General features: G+C 37.7%; 1 protein-coding gene across 1 annotated transcript in view; it reads left to right on the top strand.

The window, feature by feature from the left end:
• LOC138703684 (fatty acid synthase-like) overlaps positions 1–16,805 on the top strand; it is an 89,503-nt gene that overhangs the window by 46,148 nt on the left and 26,550 nt on the right. Inside the window, 16 exon segments of the mRNA XM_069831783.1 lie at positions 567–740; positions 1,279–1,479; positions 3,674–3,912; positions 4,085–4,315; positions 5,535–5,726; positions 5,816–5,944; positions 6,151–6,381; positions 7,081–7,270; positions 8,337–8,566; positions 11,478–11,779; positions 12,603–12,747; positions 12,978–13,094; positions 13,198–13,306; positions 14,003–14,260; positions 14,341–14,517; positions 15,261–15,424. Coding sequence (XP_069687884.1) covers positions 567–740; positions 1,279–1,479; positions 3,674–3,912; positions 4,085–4,315; positions 5,535–5,726; positions 5,816–5,944; positions 6,151–6,381; positions 7,081–7,270; positions 8,337–8,566; positions 11,478–11,779; positions 12,603–12,747; positions 12,978–13,094; positions 13,198–13,306; positions 14,003–14,260; positions 14,341–14,517; positions 15,261–15,424 — 3,089 coding nt within the window.

The raw sequence follows: 16,805 nt of genomic DNA on the forward strand, positions 1-16,805 counted from the left end.
CAATCTAACAGTAAATTTATAATATGTATTATGTATCTCTTCACGCTTTAAATGAAATGTATTACTGCACTTTAATGCTAAATACCGTGTACTGTATTACAGTAAATTCTTTGCAACTTTGAACTACAGTAAATAAGACCGAAAAAGGAAAATAAAGTACTGTGCCATGCAGTTTTATTCTAGATCTACAGTTATGCAATATTGTAATTTAGTTTTCAACCCAACCTTTACGTTCAGGTGCCATGTCTTTCGAAAGAGGACAACTGATTGAAGTGAAGAGAATAATCCTACTAACCCTATCATGTGTCGAATACAATTTCACGATCGTGGAAACCTTGGACCCATCCAGTACTTCAAAACAAAGTGCATAGAAACAAAATAATTTGTTGCCGATATAAAAAAGCTTTTATTATTGATATTTAATGATATTTTTTGTAATTCATTTTTTTAAGTCTTGTAAGTTCGTGTCTATTATTTTGCCTTCTATGTGTTGAAATGAATTTTTTTTTTTTTAATATTTGCAATTCAAAATAAAAAATTACACGCATACTGTTGTTATTGTTCAGGTATCAACCCATCAGATGTACGTGGTAGCAAGACTGGCGTATTCATTGGTGTATCAAGCAGTGAGTCTGACGAATATTGGACGGCAGATCCAGAAAAAGTTAATGGTTATGGTCTGACAGGTTGCTGTCGTGCCATGTTTCCCAACAGGATATCGTACACATTCGATTTCAGTGGTAAGCATTAAGCATTATATTTGGTAGGCTGCTCTTTGAAATATCATTTCTATCTGATTGATTCCCAAATTTTACTTTCTGATTTTTCACATTCTACTTACTTTACAGCTGCAAATCCGAAGGTAAATTCTAATTTCTTTTGTTGTATTGTCTCCTTAGTTGAGTGATAAACTGAGAGGTACTGTTCTTCATTACATTTTGAAGATACATTTTAAATTAGCCCCATATTAACTGGCAAAATTCGTTTTACTTTTATTTTAATGATGAATGTGAAAATACTTCGGATGATCTTCGACACAAATTTACTATTTTAAAAGCTAGTTTTTAAATGAAAACTATTCTAAAAGATAATGTAACTGGCTTAGTGCTAATTCTTGCATTTATATGAAATTTACTTTCAGTGTCTGAATTTTTTTTAAGTAAATGTTTCATTCAAATCTTATATCATTTGTTGTTCCAGTTATGACACTTCTGAATGATAATGAAGGCTTTCTCATCATTTGTGCAATGTACATTGACCTCCAATCTGTTCTTGCAGGTCCAAGCTACGCCATCGACACAGCCTGCTCCTCCAGCATGTTCGCAATGCAGCAGGCAGTGAGCGCCATCCGCACGGGCCAGTGCGACTCTGCCGTTGTGGGGGGAGTGAATCTCTTGCTGAAGCCAACATGTTCACTGCAGTTCCACCGGCTGAACATGCTCAGCCCCCAGGGCATGTGCAAAGCGTTTGATTCTTCTGGTACGTTCATATCATGTCATGTCATGGACTAGAGTGAGGAACTCGACTTAAGGAGCATTCTTTCATATGTCATTATGATTACACTGTGGAGTAACAGTCAGCGCGTCTGGCTGCGAAACCAGGTGGTCCGGGTTCGAATCCCGGTCGGGGCAAGTTACCTGGTTGAGGTTTTTTCTGGGGTTTTCCCTCAACCCAATATGAGCAAATGCTGGGTAACTTTCGGTGCTGGACTCCGGACTCATTTCACCGGCATTATCACCTTCATTTCATTCAGATGCTAAATAACCAAAGATGTTGATACAGCGTCGTAAAATAACCCATGAAATCATATGCCTTAGTTACCGTCAAATTAAGTCTAAGCAGATTGTCTCAGAGGTAGTGGGAAGTATGATAATATTTTTATCTGTTCACATTTTTATTTCTTCATGTCGTCCTTGGTTACAGTCAGGCCACAATAACAACAATTATTGTTAGTAGATCCAAGGTGTTTGAGAATAAGGTTCTTAGGAAAATATTTGAGATAAGAGGGATGAAGTTACAGGAGAATGGAGAAAGTTACACAACACAGAACTGCACGCATTGTATTCTTCACCTGACATAATTAGGAACATTAAATCCAGACGTTTGAGATGGTCAGGGCATGTAGCACGTATGGGCAATTCTAGAAATGCATATAGAGTGTTAGTTGGGAGGCCGGAGGGAAAAAGACCTTTGGGGAGGCCGAGACGTAGGTGGGAAGATAATATTAAAATGGATTTGAGGGAGGTGGGATATGATGGTAGAGACTGGATTCATCTTGCTCAGGGTAGGGACCAATGGCGGGCTTATGTGAGGGCGGCAATGAACCTCTGGGTTCCTTAAAAGCCAGTAAGTAAGATCCAACACTCTGAGTTCAAACTTTGCGGGTGATGGAAATTGGTAATGCTACATCTTCGGAAGTTGCGACTGATCTCGTAGGTTAATGGCTTGTAATGGATTTGTCTTTGAATGAAAATTTTAACCTGTTATCTCTCGCCTACATCAAAATTAAATTCCACAAGTTATCCTCCACTATCTTATCAATGCAGGTAATCCAACTTTCCCACCTCAGAAATGGAATTAAACTAGTAGAATCCAACATGATCTAGACGATGGAGGCATTTTATTCATGTGTTTAATATCACTACCGTGGCATTTGTGTTGTAACCCTGCGCTTGTTTGTTTTCCCTGTAAGAATAATAGTGTCAATCAAAGATTACTGGAGACATTTATCTGCAATTCATAGTTTTCTGCTCAAGGCGTGTCTTTCAATGCAAACCCACCATTTGCAATTTTCCCTATTTTCTACCTCCTTAGTCTCCGCATATGATACACATATCTCAGTCTTGTCTATCGTCATATCTTCTTCTGCCCTAAAGTTCTCTTCCGTTCACCATTCCTTCCAATGCATTCTTCAGTAGGCAGTTAGGCAGTTCTTTCTTAGCCAATGACCGGGCCATTTTTTTTTCTCTTCCTGATCAGTTTCAGCATTATTCTTTCTCTAGCACAGCTTCATTTCTTATTTTGTCTGCTCATTTCACATGTTCCATTCTTCTTTAATTTATCTGTAAAATATCTATAATATTCGCGATACATGTATATTAGCTTTCTAGCAAATACATTCAACATCTTTTTAGCATTATGGAGTGATTAGGAGCTATTTATATACTACATAGTGTTCCGTCCAAGAACAGGTCTTTCACTGCAAACCCGACATTATCCAATCTTTCCTATTTTCTGCCTTACTCTTACACTTCGAATATGATCCATATATCTTTATGTTGTCTATCATCTCACGTACAATATTATGTATAATGGTAAACATCTTAGCATTCATATATTAAAGAATGAATGTAATATCACTTTCCCGCCAGTTCAGTATTTAATAATAGGTAAGAACTTCTATTTTTTCTTTGATACATAAATTAAAGAAAGGATGGTTATATCATGAATCTAAAATTACATAATGGTACATATGCATTCTCAAACAACTACAAAATGCTTAACTTGTACTATTCGAATGTGGAATGTAAAACAAGACTGTCCTCTTAAACTTTCATTCAAAGTAGTCATTACTTTTAGGAGCAGCTGTGACCCTTAACGTTTTGATTCACATTCATTTGAACACACTTATTGTAACTATTACTGATTTTATTTGCAATTATGTTTAATTCAGGAAATGGTTATGTAAGAAGTGAAGCGGCAGTGGTGATCTTCCTGCAGAAAGCATCAGTAGCAAAACGTGTCTATGCAACCGTGGTAAACGCCAAAACAAATACCGATGGCAACAAAGTGCAGGGCGTCACATTCCCATCCGGTGAAATGCAGAAGAAACTGATAAAGGAAGTGTATTCCGAGGCTGGCATCAATCCTGCTGACGTTGTTTATGTTGAAGCACACGGCACTGGCACAAAAGTAAGCTTAACACATTGGTTACACAGTGGCAAAACTACGTTAAGTTATTTAATTAAGTTAATGATATTCAAGATTGCAACTTGAAGATTTAATTGAATAGCATGAAATATTCAATTTGTACGTAGTTTTCAGTGGTATTTTGTGTAAAATTATTCTAATTGTGTCATTACAGGTTGGAGATCCTCAAGAAGTGAACTCAATTGCAGATTTCTTCTGCAAAGACCGCAACACTCCGCTGTTAATAGGCTCAGTGAAGTCCAACATGGGTCATTCCGAACCTGCGTCAGGTCTCTGTTCAGTTGCCAAAGTCCTCATTGCAATGGAAGCTGGTGTGATTCCTCCCAACCTGCATTATCAGAACCCCAATCCAGACATACCGGCTCTGAGTGATGGACGTTTGCAAGTAAGTTTTATTTTCAAAGCAGGCTATGCAATAGTAGTAGTGATCACGTGACAATTACGAACTGATGTGCAGACTTGGAAATAAGTATTTCGATCGTCTAGTTCAAAAGTGCGACAACTCAAAAAAACAAGTTTTGAGATATCTTCAGTTGAAAGTTTCAAATAAATTACTTAGAAAGAACAGAGTTCTGGTTCATAACCACGACAATTAGAAATGAGTCAGTATTCAGGACGAGTATATCACAATCTTCCAGTTCATTATTAATACATTTCGAAATGTACTAATAATGAATTAGTAAAGTCCATAGTTATAATTACTTCTAAAGCAGTTTATTTAGTTTTTTTCTTTTTGGTTGTTAATATGACTTATCTCAATACTGAATCGGAAAGAGCTCCGAAAGGGGCTTTCAGTAGTATAAATAACTAGAAAATGGCAATTTTTGAGTTGTCGTGCTTTTGAACTGGACGATCGATTTCTTGCAAATTGTAACTGTATCAAATCTGTCCTACAAGAACTAGAGAAAATAGCTAACAAGTAAGTTTTAATTTAAGTATAACATAAACATGGATTTGAATTGTATACTATACTTCTATAATCAAATATGGATTAATTCTCTGAACTAACTCATCTGAAACTAAACATGTTTTTTTTTCCAAAAAAAAAAAAATGGGAAACGAGTTGTGCATAAAAAGACCATCATGTAAAAAATATTTTTCAAAACTTAGATATCTTGACTTACCTTCTGAGGACATTCTTTTTCTGATGATATTTTGTTTTAAAAATCAAGACACTGTCAGTACTAGTGAGAACATTCAAGATTTGTGCATATCTGTTCATTACTCATGTGTTCATTGCACGTCTGATTAATTAAAGCTTTAGTCAGGAGAAAAAGTTTAGAACAAAATTGACGAAATGTCTCCATATTATATTGATACTATCGACTCATCGGATGAAGTGTTCCTATTGTATTAACAGTTTTGTATTATATACATAGTTCAGAGATACAATCCCAGTGCAGGATTCGTTATTGTCCAATGACCATTAGTTGATTTGCACCATTCTTTCTCTAACTTCCCGATAAAGTGTTTCAGTGTTGTTATTCTTTCAGTTATTGGTGTTTAGTTTATCAAATTTCATTTTTGTTTCATATTGGGCAGTTTGATGTAAAGTCCGTGGGAAATCAAATAGTAAGTTGATGTGTGCATATCTTTTTTTATAGGTGGTAGATAAACCGCTGCCTTGGAATGGTGGTTTGGTGGGCATAAACTCGTTCGGTTTCGGTGGTGCCAATGCACACATTATACTCCGCTCAAATCCCAAACCAAAAGTCCCGGCTGTCCTGGACAGCGTTCCTCGTCTGGTAGCTGTGTCCGGCAGGACTGAAGAGGCGGTGAACCACTTCTTGGACCAGGTATGACTGATTAACACAGTCGTCTTATCTCAAGTAAGTATAAAAAGAGGATTTTTTTGCTTCTAATTTTAACTTTTCCTCCCTTTCAGATTGAGAGCTTGCCGAGAGATGATGATTTGATAGGTTTGCTTCATGAGATCCATAGCAGCAATGTCGTAGGCCATGCGTACAGAGGGTTCAGCATTCTTGGGGCATCCACTCCTGCGAGGGAAGTTGCTGTAAGTTTATTTTTTAATAGAATTAATTTATTAGCCTAAATACAAAAATTGTCAACTAATGCTGTATGAAGTTGATTCAGCATTTTCCATTGTCTGGTCTTCCATAATTAAATGGAATATAAGGAAATAATATTGATTTCCTTTTCAAGTTCAGTGTGTTAAATATTTATAGCAGTGTGATAAAATACATCTTTTTAATATTTCAGCAATATAACGGGGAGAAGAAACCAATATGGTTCGTGTTCTCCGGAATGGGTTCTCAATGGGCCGGCATGGGGAAAGATCTTATGCAACTAGAACCATTCGAGAAAGGAATCCGGAAGTGTGCAGAAGCTCTGGAACCGGAGGGCATCAACCTCTACGACATTATAATGAGCACAGATGAATCAACTTTCGACAAAGTCCTGAACTCTTTCATCTCCATCGCAGCTGTTCAGGTACAAATTGCTAAAATGGCTATTTTCATTTTGTGTCTCTTAAATTTAATAACAATAGTAATAGTAATTAATTACAAAAGTTTGAGATCTTTATTCAGTGTAAGAAATCATTTTTAATACCTACTTAGTAGAAAGTTGCATTGTTAACTGAACAGCTATTAATAGTTGGTTTTCCACGCTGGTAACCCACATTCGAATTCCGCTAATGCAAGTGGAATTTATGATAGACAAAGACAGTGTTTTGTTTGTTGGCAACGATACTCCTGTTTCCCTTATCGAAATGCCACCAATGTTCCATTATTCATCGCACTGATGTGTCAGGGGCAAACACTATGGCTGCAAAGAGTTGACAACATTACGGTACATGTAGAGGGTGAATGACATGTCGCATATCATGTATATGATCAGTGGATGCAATAAATGATTATAATTATAAGTACCCAAGATCTATTGAACTACGTAACTTCATTCACTTTTAGGTACTATTTCATCTTGCATATCACTGTCTGTTATGAAAGTCCATTTACGTGATTGATGTTTGTTTATGAACACATGTCTATATTGTTTCAGTGCAGAACTCTTTATCAGAAATATTTAAACAAAATATTATATTTTCTTTCGGACATTGTGTTCCGTCATATTTAGAACTTCTGCTCTCAGATTTGCGTTACGGTAGTTGATGTCCCGTGTTGGTCCCAGGTTGCACTGATAGATGTCCTGACCGCCATGGGCATCCATCCTGACGGCATCGTGGGGCACTCTGTGGGAGAGTTGGGCTGTGCGTATGCGGACGGCACGTTCACAGCTGAGCAAACCGTACTGGCTGCTTACTGGCGAGGCCGCTGCATCCTGGAGTCCAAGTTGCCACCTGGAAGCATGGCAGCTGTTGGTAGGTGCATTGTCATTAATATTGTATCGCCATAAACTGTCTGACCAGTATTCTTGTTGCAGTTGACTTAAATTAAGCCTGGAAGTTGTATATCTACTGATACACGTTAAGCACAGGTACTTGTTACTACTGTTGTATTGAGGACAAGGAGGCGCTCACTTTCGATGCAGTGTTGTTATTCTGCTGTATGAAGAACTTCGACAATTCATCAGTTTATTTTAATAAGCTATAAATACGATTTAATGGTTGAAGAATCGTCACAAGTTGATCATGCATCAAAGTGTCACTAGATGACATAACTGTCACGTTTTATGGTGCAGTAAGCTGGTTCTGCCTGCCGAAATTTGTATAAATTTAAGGGATATGTTTTGTGTTAACAAGTATATAAATACTCCTTAATCTCGTCTCAGTGTTTCTACTGGAAGCTCAATTAATGGACCATTAACTTGTAGACGGAATGAGAGACCGAGATGGCTTCAACCATTTTTCATTGTTGCCTTAAACGGTTTTTAAGGGGTTAGAAGATGTGCTTAGGCATAGGGATCTGAGGCATGGTTGTAATAAGAGGCAACGGATGCCATCCAAACCACTGCTCCCAGTTCTGACAAGTTGGGGGAAGTGCCGTCTGATAATATCTGCCAATATCACAGTTCCAGATATGCTGCCTTGTGATCAGAGTAAACTTGCTGTATTAATTTAAATTCTAAATACTTTTAGATATTGTAGAAATGGCTTCACCTCAAAGCTTCTAAACACTAGCCACAATTCGTTGCATTGAGGTTATTTTTTTATCAGAGTTTCGACAAGAAATTTGTACTGTATGATAATATAAAATATATTATAATGCTTCAGTATGATTGTTAGACAGCAGGATTAAAATCATAATTTTATGGAGGTGTTTACATCTAAGCAAGAGTGTGTAGTATGACTCTGAGCTCTGCATAAGTGACGGAATCTCTCCCACATCCACTTACATTGTTAGAAAATTCAGCATTGTTTCTCCTTTTGATAGATTCTTTGTTTATAAGCAGAAAATATCTTTAAAGTAAGAACTGTTGTGTTTCAGGTCTGACGTGGGAAGAGGCCAAGTCCAGATGTCCTCCTGAAATTATCGCAGCTTGTCACAACAGCGCTGATAATGTTACGTTATCAGGCCCTGCAGACGCTGTTTCGAAATTTGTGAAGTCCCTGCAGGCAGAAGGCATTTTCGCAAAGGAAGTGAAGAGCGGTGGCATCGCATTCCACAGCCGATACATCGCAGAGGCCGCGCCCAAGCTGCGGAAATACCTGGAGAGGGTAAGTCGAAATTTTTTTACATGGTTAATAACGTGCAAGTATAAATTTTACTTCCCATCTGAAGTAAATAATTTAAATTTCTTTATATATGTAATATATCATTCCCAAAGCAAGCATGTGCATATTGGGCACTTCACACCATTACATATCAGAACGAAAGTTACAGGTCAGCGTCCGTTATTACGAAACGGAACGACATCAGGGCAGTGAGCTGTCAGCTGGGCTGCAGCAGTGGAGATGCAATTGCAGTTATGTTATGAAAATATGTAAACTTCATCACTGGTGTAATTCATCGGACTACAATCTGCAAAGTTTCCCCAGATCATAGTGTATAATATTGGGCAATTAGTACGCAAGAAAGGGCAAAAAATGCCGTAAAATCGCATTACAGGAGATCAGTAAATATATTCACTAATGGTTAATTAATTAATTTGAGTCTGTTTCATTTTAAGTACTACATTAATATCATTTAATGAAAGATGGAGTACAATTCATTGTAATAGAGTTAAACAGTATCAGTAAAGGGATGGGCTTCCAGTTGTCATGTTTGGAACTTTTTCTATTACATATTTTACAGCGAAGCACACGTGTGTAAATACATTAACTAATGTAAATTATATTATACTGTATTTTATGCTCGACCATGCCGAAATGTAGTAATTATACACCTGGTAGCAGTCCTTTAATGCATGTCATTAAAATATACGTATTCATTAAAATTCAGGTTTTCAATTATTCTCGGATATGCAATTGAAAGACAACTAGCAAAACATCACGGAGGCTGGAAATCCAATATTGTCGCAGAAGGTTATGTTCTGTTACTATAATAATTAGCGTTAAGTAATTGTAAATAATATTCAAATAAATTCAATTTGTCATCTCGTTTTTCAATGTCGAATTCAATTTCAAGGTTATATCAAGTTTAACGTTTATCTTGGTACATTATATCAAGGTCGTAGACATTCGTTGCCCGGAAAAAATCAATACTTTCGCGTCTGCGCACATCTCACAATTTACGAGATTGCACAAGGTCAGTTCGCTTCCCAGTCACATAACCATAACATGAATACTTTCAAATTAGAAATATGGTCGAGCATAAAAAGTCATATAAAACTTTCCTATAATGGTAATTAAGACGCTTGTATGAAAATTATGAAACTCGCTTGCGCTCGTCTCATAAACATCCTCGCGTCTTAATTACTACCTTTATAGGCTCGTTGCGTAATGTACTATTATAACATAAAAATATGAAAGGGAAAAGTAGAAATCTAAAATGCAGTATTCAGATTTATTCAGCTTTCATTTATCTCTAAGCTTTCAGGCAATCGGTTTCATACACATAAATACCAGTACGAAGCTTTCACATTACTTTAAGTTTAATTTTATCAATATGAGAAAAATTATCATAAAATAGTGCCGCCACTGCAAACCTTAGACTATCTTTTCCGTCAGAACTCTGCTCGCTGAAGCGAAACAAGAGTGTAGCGGGCAGCAGGGCGAGCTGAGGTGACGTCACTGTTACAGGTCATTCGTTATGTCGTGAAACCAAATGCTTGTGTGCCGTAGCTCACAGTAAGAATCTTGTGGTGGGGTGAGTGTGTGAGTTAGCTGCTGGGAAGCTTCTTTCCTCTTGTGTGCAGGTAGGTTTCACGAGATTCCGAATGGCCTTTAGAAATAAATTAGAAAGACATAAAATGAACATATATGATGATGAGAGTACGTTATTAAGTTTTTAAGTAGTTAGTGAATTCTTTTTGCTGTCTTTTAAATGCAGAGTCTGTATAGGCCAGTTTCTATCTGATGCTTTTCCAATTCACTGTGGGCTAAAGCAGGGAGATGCACTATCACCTTTACTTATTAACTTTGCTCTAGAGTATGCCATTAGGAAAGTTCAGGATAACACAGAGGGTTTGGAATTGAACGGATTACATCAGCTTCTTGTCTATGCGGATGACGTGAATATGTTAGGAGAAAATACACAAACAATTAGGGAAAACACGGGAATTATACTTGAAGCAAGTAAAGCGATAGGGTTGGAAGTAAATCACGAAAAGACAAAGTATATGATTATGTCTTGTGACCAGAATATTGTATGAAATGGAAATATAAAAATTGGAGATTTATCCTTCGAAGAGGTGGAAAAATTAAAATATCTTGGAGCAACAGTAACAAATATAAATGACACTCAGGAGGAAATTAAACGCAGAATAAATAAGGGAAATGCCTGTTATTATTCGGTTGAGAAGCTTTTGTCATCTCGTCTTCTGTCAAAAAATTTGAAAGTTAGAATTTATAAAACAGTTATATTACCGGTTGTTCTATATGGTTGTGAAGCTTGGACTCTCACCTTGAGAGAGGAACAGAGATTAAGGGTGTTTGAGAATAAGGTTCTTAGGAAAATATTTGGGGCTAAGAGGGATGAAGTTACAGGAGAATGGAGGAAGTTACACAACACAGAACTGCACGCATTGTATTCTTCACCTGACATAATTAGGAACATTAAATCCAGACGTTTGAGATGGGCAGGGCATGTAGCACATATGGGCGAATCCAGAAATGCATATAGAGTGTTAGTTGGGAGGCCGGCGGGGAAAAGACCTTTGGGGAGGCAGAGACGTAGATGGGAAGATAATATTAAAATGGATTTGAGGGAGGTGGGATATGATGGTAGAGACTGGATTAATCTTGCTCAGGATAGGGACCAATGGCGGGCTTATGTGAGGGCGGCAATGAACCTCCGGGTTCCTTAAAAGCCAATAAGTAAGTAAGTAAGTAGTCTTTTAAATAGCTCTGTTCGGTAGTGTGCGATGTTTGAACATGTAGCAGTTTTCTCTGTCTGTCCGTCCCTCTTGTTTAAGTACAGAAAATAGATTTGTTTAATATACGTGTGTATATATTTATGTCTTTATAGATAATCCCAAGCCCAAAACAGCGCACAGCTCGCTGGATTAGTTCGTCCATCCCCGAATCAGCATGGAACACGGCTCTTGCACAGAGTTCGTCGGCCGCTTATCACGTGAACAACCTGCTGTCACCAGTCTTGTTCCAAGAGGCTCTGTCACACGTTCCTGAAGGCGCAGTGGTGATCGAAGTGGCACCCCACTGCTTGCTGCAGGCCATCCTCAAGCGATCGCTCTCCTCCACAACCAATATTGGCCTGATGAAGCGCCAGCACCCAGACAACATGCAGTTCCTGCTTTCCAGCCTCGGAAAGTGAGTACAAAGCCAAGCCGTGTGAAAACCTTACGCATATTTGTCGTAAATGAAGCTTCTTTATAACTGTACCAACTTCTTATTAACAACCACTTGAGCTCGAAATATAACACCAGAAGGTAAGGGAGTGTGAGGCTGATTGTTTGTAAAGGGGCCATGCTCTGACCCTGAAGGGCAAACTGAAAAACCCAATTGTTCAGTTCAGTAATTAATTAGGACTAGCAGTGAAGGGTTTCAATAATATGGATGGCAGTGATCATTACATTTTGTGGGAGGATTACCAGTTTGAAGAAGAGAAATTGTTTTCATTCTGCAAGTGTAGGTTCTAATTTAAATTTGGGGTCGCATTATATTCGAAATCATGCTAAATTTGGACTATATGATGCAATGCATTATGGTCTTTATGTGCCACACCGTATTTTTCTTACATCTTCCCCATTCTTATGTTTTCCATTATGTATTTTCGTCTATTTCACTTCTTAGACTCTGAAGAATTTAATGTGACATATTAATAAATTTCACATGAAAAACATACTTGTTTGAAACAGCTGTTTCGTATTCTGTCACTATTTTTATCAATAGGCCTCTCCAAAGAGTCGTTAAATCTTAGTTCATAGTAGCTCCCAGAGCTGTACAATTTTAGAACAATATTTTAATAAGAGAATCTTCATTTTGTCAACTTGAAAGCAATCCCTACCATTATTGTGACTTGGTCAGGGAGGAACTAGTATTCGCTTTACATTCAAGATAAGTACAGAAATTTCAAGATTGTATTACTTTTGTTAAAAATTCTGTATGTAACAATGTTGGTTAAATTCTGTAGACTCTACAACGCTGGATTACAACCCAAACTGTCCCGATTCCATCAGAAGGTGAACTTCCCTGTCGCACGTGGCACTCCCATGCTGCAGTCAATGGTGCAGTGGGATCACTCAACCGAGTGGAGTGTTGCAAGTTTCGGAGGAAAGGTTTGTTATTTGCTCTTTTTCTTTGGTTATGCATGCTAAATGTAAATATAATATTTTGATCAGAGAATGTGATGTCATTTTCTGGTGTAATGTAATTTTGTATTAGATTTAAGATTCAGCTCTTCTCTTTAAGGAATAAAGTGATATTTGATTACTAAACTGGTTTGTAAGATTATAAATGATGTACATTCTATTAATTGTTGATGTACTTGATTCATTATCTGTTACAGAGTGGTTCAAGGTCAGGTGAATGTGTAATTGATGTGGACTTAAGCAAAGAACAAGATGGATTCCTGAATGGTCACACAATTGATGGAAGGGTCCTCTTCCCTGCCACTGGCTACTTGGTTAGTCTTTGATTTGTAAATACATGGCATTGCTTCATAGAGGAAGCTTGCTAGTCTTATTGTGCACACTGTTCAGTTGTAAAGATGTGTTATCTTCTTACAGACTCTGGTATGGAAGACGTTTGCCAAACTTCAAGGAAATTCGTATGAAGATCTTCCTGTTGTGTTTGAAAATGTACAGTTCCATCGTGCTACTATCATGCCAAAAGAAGGTAATATAAAATTATTATTATTAAACAAAGCACGTAAACGTCGAACTATTAACCATCATCATCATCATCATCATCATCATCATCGGCACTACAGCCCGTTATGAGCCCTGGCCTCCCTCAGTAGGCGTTGCCATCTGTCTCTGTCCTGTGCAACAGTCCTCCAATTCCTGTATCCCAATCTTACAAGATCCTCCTCCACTCCATCAATCCATCGCAGATGTGGTCGTCCTCGTCTCCTTTGACCTCCAGGGTTTGTGAGAATAATTCTTTTACAAGGTTCTGATGCATCCATTCTCAACATATGTCCCACCCACCTCAATCTATTGGTTTTAATTACATTTATTATATTGGGCCCTTTAAACATGGTATATAATTCCCCATTATACCTTTTTCTCCATAATCCATTTTCAAAAACTGGACCATATATCCTTCGAAGAATGTTCCTTTCAAAAATTTCAAGTTTTCTCTCGTCATTTTTAGAAATGGTCAATGTTTCAGAGCCATATATCAGGGTTGATCTCACAAGTGTTTTGTATAAGGTGGTTTTTGTTTTCTGTGTAAGGGCATGTGATTTGAAATATTTCTTTAGTCCGAAATAAGCTCTATTCCCATATACCAACCTGTTCGAGATTTCCTTAGACATGTTACTATTAACTATAGTGATTAAATATCTACATTGCATACTTGTTTCACCAGGCTCAGTGAAATTCCTGATCAACATTTTCGATGGCACGGGGGATTTCGAACTGTGTGAAGGAGGCTCGGTTGCCGTGACGGGTCGCATCTACGTACCCGAAGATGTTGAGAAGGAGCAGCTGGACCTGCCTGCACCCGTGCAGCCCGCAGAGCCTGACCTGCTCCCACTCCGAACACCCGACATTTACAAGGATCTGCGTCTGAGAGGCTACGACTATGGGGGCATCTTCCGTGGCATTGTTGAGTCTGACAACAGAGGTACACAGCCTCATCTTGCTTAATTTTGATATGAAATTAAAATTGTAACTTTCCTCAAATACTGAATATTTTATTACTAGGTGTGAACGGTAAACTGGAGTGGCAAGGCAACTGGATCAGCTTCATGGACACCATGCTGCAGTTCTCCATCCTTGGACAGAACACGCGAGAACTCAGTCTTCCCACTAGACTGCAGAGGGCGATCATAAATCCAAAGAAACACAAGAAAATTGTCGATGCTCTGCCCGAAGGAGAAGGTAAATTACAACATAGTGTGTATATCTTAGTTGATAATTAATTTATTTAAAAAATCGCATATATACGGTACACCTTGAATTGTAATGCTGATCAAACAAGGGTACCATGCAAATTACGTAATTATTGGATTTAATTAAAAACGAAAAACTTTTCGTAACAAAGCTCTAGTATTCTTCCTCTGGAGACAAAGTTTAATATATTTGATTTTGAAATTTTGTTACTAATGATTCATTCTGCACTTTAATATTGTCTGACAATGGAAAAATTGAATAATTTCAAGGGAAAAATTGTTCTGGGGCCGGGTATCGATCCCGGGACCTCTGGTTGAACGTACCAGCGCTCTCCCAACTGAGCTACCCGGGAACTCCACCCAACACCATCTCAACTTTTCCCTTTATATCCACACAACTCGCGTGGGCTGACGAAACGCCAGAGACCCACATCGAGTGCGCACAAACTCTGTGCGACTTGGAATTGTTCCCGGGCAGCTCAGTTGGGAGAGCGCTGGTACGTTCAACTAGAGGTCCCGGGATCGATACCCGGCCCCAGAACAATTTTTCCCTTGAAATTATTCAAATCTGCTTTACAGGAAGCTTCACCTGAAATACTAGATTTGCACAATGGAAAATTTATTATTATTATTATTATTATTATTATTATTATTATTATTATTATTATTATTATTATTATTATTTGTTTTTAAAATTCTGCTCTAGTCCAATTTTGTTAAATCATCCTGCAGGAGTTCCAGTATGCATTCACCGTGACATCAACATTCTGAAGGCTGGAGGAGTGGAGCTGAGGGGCATGAAGGCCAGCCTGGCTCCACGGCGCCAGCAGACGCAGGCTGGGCCCAAACTGGAACAGTACACGTTCATTCCTTATGACAGCACCACAGCGGCAAAGGTAGGACAAGCATTTATTACACTGAATTGGAGAAATTTTCATCAATAATAAATTTGTGAGGAAAGTCTTGGAATTTAGTAGGATGATAACGAGACATCAGCTTTTAGACAGTAAGAAATTGAGTCTTAGATGCCTGATAAAAACACTTATACAAAAATAAATACTGAAATGTTGCATTTTATATACTGTCGTCTTTGTGACGTTCCTTGGAGGAAATTAATGTACAGTTGCATGTGGCAACAGTTGAGATCTAAGTTATGCTAGGCAATGCACATGTGAGTGCTTTTGTACAGCGTAAAATGTTGTACCCGTTTCAGTTCGACATTATGAGTCATGACAGTTTTAGTGTCTTTGCCATTGTAATAATGTATTTGGTTGGCAGTGATAGAAATGACTACAGAGAATTGGCTGGTACAGCTGCACTATGTACAGTGGTCATAGTCAGTGTTTCCATCTCAGCACGTCATGTTTGTATTGAGCCTCGTGTGACATCATCCATGCTTGCAGATATTTGTTCCTGTAACAAGGGAATTCTTCTTCCCATTTCTGTTACACTTGTGACTTGCACGATTTAAGAAACCGTCACTTGTTGTTCTTCAAACATTTAGCTAGAGTGCAATAACATGTTATATTTTTAATTCTGATGGATAGTAGATAACCACTGTTGACAATTCATGGAATTTCCACGTAATTTTTAAATCCTCCCTACAGTCCCAGTACCTTTCATCACGTGCTTTAGTTTTTACAGCCTTAGGGTGTCAAAAAATGCGATCCTTAGCCACATTCTCTCAGAATTGCAAAAATATAAATTTAAAAAAAGAAGAAAAAGAAAGGGCAAATAATTAATGAAGAAAGAAAAGGAATTTACATTTCAAAAGGCAAAAATAGGGAATATGAAACTTCATTAGATGGTTAATGTGTAAATACTCACGAATAGTGTATGTATGTATGTGTATGTATTTATGTATTTATTCACACTGCAAATGGATACATACCCGGTGGCAGTGGTAACTAATTACACTCAATAATGACAATTAATAATAAACACAACTAATAAAAACAGTAATTAATAATAATAAAATAATAATAACAAGGAGCATCCTAAATTAAAATGAAGCATGGTCACTTAAAATAAAGTTTAAAGTAAATCTAATTTGTATCTTAACCCTAAGCTCGAATTAAGACCCCCCCAAGTCTGACAGGTTCATACCTGCACAAGTACCTTTCGGCACTACACTTATTTCGCTGTCAACTCACTCACTGCACTGATTCTACCTGATTTCACTAACACTTCTAACCATTTCAGTGTTCAAATACTTTGCACAGCCACTTCACTAACACCAACACACTTCACTTACACAATAGACTTCACTGACACTAC

The sequence above is a fragment of the Periplaneta americana genome, chromosome 7, assembly GCF_040183065.1.
Source record: "Periplaneta americana isolate PAMFEO1 chromosome 7, P.americana_PAMFEO1_priV1, whole genome shotgun sequence".
In the NCBI taxonomy this organism is placed as follows: Eukaryota; Metazoa; Arthropoda; class Insecta; order Blattodea; family Blattidae; genus Periplaneta; species Periplaneta americana.